The sequence below is a fragment of the Myotis davidii genome, unplaced genomic scaffold (assembly GCF_000327345.1).
Source record: "Myotis davidii unplaced genomic scaffold, ASM32734v1 scaffold1182, whole genome shotgun sequence".
Lineage (NCBI taxonomy): Eukaryota > Metazoa > Chordata > Mammalia > Chiroptera > Vespertilionidae > Myotis > Myotis davidii.
The window spans coordinates 42026-46384 of record NW_006293525.1 but is presented as its reverse complement, the minus strand read 5'-3'; the positions used below and the strand labels follow the sequence as shown (position 1 = coordinate 46384).

The window sequence follows — 4359 nt, the reverse complement described above, 5'->3', positions numbered from 1 at the left end:
GTGGGCGGGAGCTCAGTGGGGCCTGCGGGTGGGCGGAGCTCAGTGGGGCCTGCGGGGCGGCCGACGCTGAGCGCTGCTGTTTTCCAGATGAGCAGAGCTACCTGCTGCGGGACGCGGAGGCGGAGGTGCTCTTCTCGTTCAGCCTGGAGGAGTCCTTGAAGAGGGCGCACGTGTCTCCACTCTTCAAGGTGACCTGGCGCCGAGGGAAAGCCCGAAGTCTGTGCAGACGGAGGCCTCGGGGGGAGGCCTGCACCCTGTGGCCCGTCCTCCTGGGTGTGCGTCCAGGGTGCTCTCGTGACTGGAGCGTGGGTGCCACGCGGAAGGAGCAGACCTGCCCAAGACAGGCCTCATCACGTGCCTGGGTTCTGAGGGCGTGCTTGCATCGCCCAGTTGGCACAAGACATCTCAGTTGGTTTGTGTGCGTTAACAGTAGCTGACACTGTTGCCATTGAACGTGTTGGAGAAGGGAGGAGTCTTGTGAAAATATTAATTGCGCCTAAGTCATCCAGGCGAAGGATATTTACATATTTGTCCAATAGGATGCTTAGAGCCGTTTGGGATGTTTGGTGTCAGAGTGGCTAAGTAAGTAATGAGGATCATGTGCTTTTTACATTTGTTGAGGAGCCAGCTGAGAAATCCGAAACGATTGGCACTAGTGAGTTAAAATAGCCTGGTTGGTTTTTCTAAATGTTCGGCTTATTTCCCCACGAGCACTGTAGAACTGCGGTGTGTGTCGTACACTTGGGAGCAGGTGCTGGGGGAGTGACCCGTCACCCCAGCACTTCTTGCCTGTGGGTCCGCTGGCCGGTAGGCAGTTGGCAGGAGCTCTGTCCTGTCCTGATGGACAGGCCATCGGGGGTGACACGATGCTGGTTACAGCATCACAGGAACTGGGAAAAGTGTTTGCTACTCTCGCTTATGTCCCAAAGGACGTCGTGCCTTAGGGCCGTGAGTTCTGGGTACTTCCCGTGATCCCGGTCAGCCTGTCCCTCCGGCCCGCGGCCTGGGGACAGCGGGCGTCTGTCAGGATCATCGGGAGGGCGTGTGTGAAAAGTGGTGTGCTCCAGAAGTCAGAGCGCTGGCAAAACATCATGCCCATGTTTTTATTTTAGGCAAAATATTTTTACATCACTCCTGGGATCTGCCCCAGCCTGTTGACTATGAAGGCGATCGTGGAGTGTGCGGGAGGAAAGGTGTTGTCCAGACCCCCGTCCTTCCGGAAGCTCCTGGAACACAAGCAGAATAAGGTGGGCCCCGCGGGAGCAGCCGTTCGGCCCGGCGCCCCAGTTCAGCCCGGTGCCCCTGTGCAGGCTCCGACTCTCCCTCTCTCCCGCAGAGTCTGTCCGAGATCGTCCTGATCTCCTGCGAGAACGACCTGCACCTGTGCCGCGAGTACTTTGCCCGAGGCCTCGGTAAGTGCTGCCCCCGGGGTGCGGGGTGCGGAGCACCCTCCCCCCCTGTCCTCCGCTCACTGCCTGTTTGCGGCTTTCAGATGTTCACAACGCGGAGTTCGTGCTCACGGGGGTGCTCACGCAGACGCTGGACTACGAGTCATATCCTTTGTGAGGAGGCGGCAGAGCCCCGCGCTGCCCAGTGGGGGTCGGTCTGTGCGGTAGGGCGTGGCCCCAGCCAGAGGGACAGGGATGGGGATGGGGACGGGGACGAGAGGCCAGGGACCTGGCAGTCGGGGTCTTGTTTTCAGTGTGTGCATCAGTGCCAGAGCCCTTCTCCGCCCACGGCCATGTTGGTGAGGCCTGTTCTGTGCTGCCTTCGCTTTCAGAAGGAAGAATTGCCTGAAAAGTGATGTGTGGGGGAAGGGGGGGAGGTGACCAGTGGCTCAGTGGTTAGAGTGCCAACCCATGCACCAAAGGGTCTTGGGTTCCATTCCCAGTCAAGGGCTCGTACCTGGGACACAAGTTCGTTCCCTGGTCCTGGTCTGGGTGCGTGCAGGAGGCAGCCAGCTGATGTGTCTCTCGATCAGTCTTTCTCCCTCCCTACTCCCTCCCTCCGTTCCACTCTCCCTTGAAAAGAAAAAGGTCCATGGAAAAAATGTCCTCAGGTGAAGATTCACAAAACAAAGTGATTTGGGGGTTTGGTGGTGTCATCTCAGGCCTTTTTTTATCCCTGTGGCCTGAATGCAGCCTCATGCACTGTGCCCAGTCGGGGGAGCAGGTGTGGGCTGGCGGGCTCAGTCTGGGCTGTGCTCGGTCACCTGTGTAGCTTCACAGGTGCCCACTGGGCCGCCGGCAGGCTGGTCACTTGGGCAGGTGAGCCTGGTGTGGGGTGCCCCCTTCCCTGGGAGGGGCTGGTCACTTGGGCAGGTGACCTGATGTGGGGTGCCCCCTTCCCTGGGAGGGGCTGGTCACTTGGGCAGGTGACCTGGTGTGGGGTGCCCCCTTCCCTGGGAGGGGCTGGTCACTTGGGCAGGTGACCTGGTGTGGGGTGCCCCCTTCCCTGGGAGGGGCTGGTCACTTGGGCAGGTGACCTGGTGTGGGGTGCCCCCTTCCCTGGGAGGGGCTGGTCACTTGGGCAGGTGACCTGATGTGGGGTGCCCCCTTCCCTGGGAGGGGCCGAGCGGCGGTGAAATGGGAGGTCCACACAGTGAGTGGAGGCAGGCCCTGTCTGGGAAGCGGTTTTCCTCAGCAGCCTACGTATAAATTCCACTGACGCCTCTGCCGTGGTGCCTGGTCCAGAGCGCAGGGTCCTGCAGGCCAGTGTCCTGTCGGCCGCGGCCCGGCCTCTGCTCCCTCCCGAGCCTTCGTTTTCCAGCTGCTGCCGTAGGGACCAGCGTTTTAAAGCAGGAGAACAGTGTCATTATACTGCATCTTTGAAGATGTGTGATTTTATTGAGGAACATAAATTATGTTTGTATTAAATGATTTAAAGAGCCCCATCAAGGTTTTAGGATTAGCCTTTGTCAGGTTTTTAAACGTTTCCCACTTGATGGAGCCTGAGCTACAGGCGAAGGGCTGTAAATAGGACCTGCTGTCCCTAAATTATGGATTTGAAGATGCAAAGTGTTTTGTACTTTGTTTTTATTCCTTCCATGCTGTCCTTTTATATTGAACTCTGCCCACGTTTTCAATAAATGTACTTTTGATCTTAGAACTTAGAGGTCCTTTGTGATTCCATCTTTTTTGCGTAACATGTGTGATTTCCATCAACCTGGATCAATTTTAAGTAACCTCAAGGCAAAATATTTTCTAGTAAATTTTCTCCTAGGGAATATTTCTGGGAGGGACTTCATAGTAGTCAGTGCCCCTGCCCCATCCATGGGAACCACTCTCCACGACCCAGCGCCCTGCTCTGCCGTGTCTGCTCCCGCCCGAGCTGTCGGGTCTCGGGCACAGGAACAGCGGAGACCGGCGCCTGGGCCAGCACGGTGTGCGCGCCTCCGGAGAGCGGGGAGGTCGGCCCTGCTGACGCCTGGTTCTGTTTAAGATCCAGGCCTTCGGGCCCAGTGGCGCTCACGCTGCTGTGGTCACAGGCCTGAAACCAGAAACTTGCTGTGTAAGTTTCTGAAACGTCTGCTTTGTCATGTTGAGGATCTGCGATCTGCTCGGGAGTCAACTTTTAATTGCACCGTCCCGTGATTTAATTCTTGAACACAGCTTGGGGGACACGTTTTTAGAGATTGTTAACAGAACAAGCCCTACGTTGGGGAATTGTCCGTGTCCGTGAGGGGCGGGGTGTCGTGCGCAGCTGGGACCTTGTTACTTCAGGTGTCTCCCAACGCTGATGGGGGGCCATGTGAAGTCACTTCTGCAAGTGCCAAGGGAACTGCCACACGTTCTGTTTGAAAAGGAGGGACCCCTCGCCCTGGCTGGTTTGGCTCAGTGGATTAAGCATTGGCCCAAGGACTAAAGGGTTCCGGGTTCGATTCCAGTCAAGGGCATATACCTCAGGCTCAGTCCCTGGCCCTGGTCAGGGTGCATGCGGAAGGCAACCAATTAATGTGTCTCTCACACCGATGTTTCTGTCTCTCCCCCTCCCACTCTCTAAAAATCAGTGGAAAAGTATCCTTGGGTGAGGATTAACCCCCCCACCCCCAAAAGCAGGATGAATCCTCACTGTTACTGTCCTCTGCCTGCTGTGACCTTGGTGGTTTCACCAGAGAAAGTTTACCTGTTGGGCTCGTGAAGATCCGCCGGCAGCCGTCTACGTTGGTGGGTGCCTCTGCCTCCTCGCCCTGCAGTGCATCTCTCCTTGTCCATGTGACGCCTTCCCCTTGCTCACTCATCTTCCATGTGCCCCTGGCTTAACAGAGGCTGCCACCTCCTGGTGCTCGAAGTGCGACCTCCTCCTGCCCCCCCTCGCTCCCCTGACTGCCCGTTCTCCCTCCATCCCGCCTCCCGCCCC

General features: G+C 57.5%; 1 protein-coding gene across 1 annotated transcript in view; it reads left to right on the top strand.

Annotated features, from left to right (window-relative positions):
- The window catches only part of PAXIP1 (PAX interacting (with transcription-activation domain) protein 1), a 44346-nt gene extending 41234 nt beyond the window's left edge, over window positions 1-3112 (top strand). Inside the window, exons 18-22 of the mRNA XM_015566149.1 lie at window positions 88-188; window positions 1113-1247; window positions 1337-1412; window positions 1493-1553; window positions 2652-3112. Of these exons, the coding sequence (XP_015421635.1) occupies window positions 88-188; window positions 1113-1247; window positions 1337-1412; window positions 1493-1553; window positions 2652-2667 (389 nt within the window). The 3' untranslated portion in view covers window positions 2668-3112. The remainder of the gene's footprint in view (window positions 1-87; window positions 189-1112; window positions 1248-1336; window positions 1413-1492; window positions 1554-2651) is intronic.
- Window positions 3113-4359: the final 1247 nt, after the last annotated feature.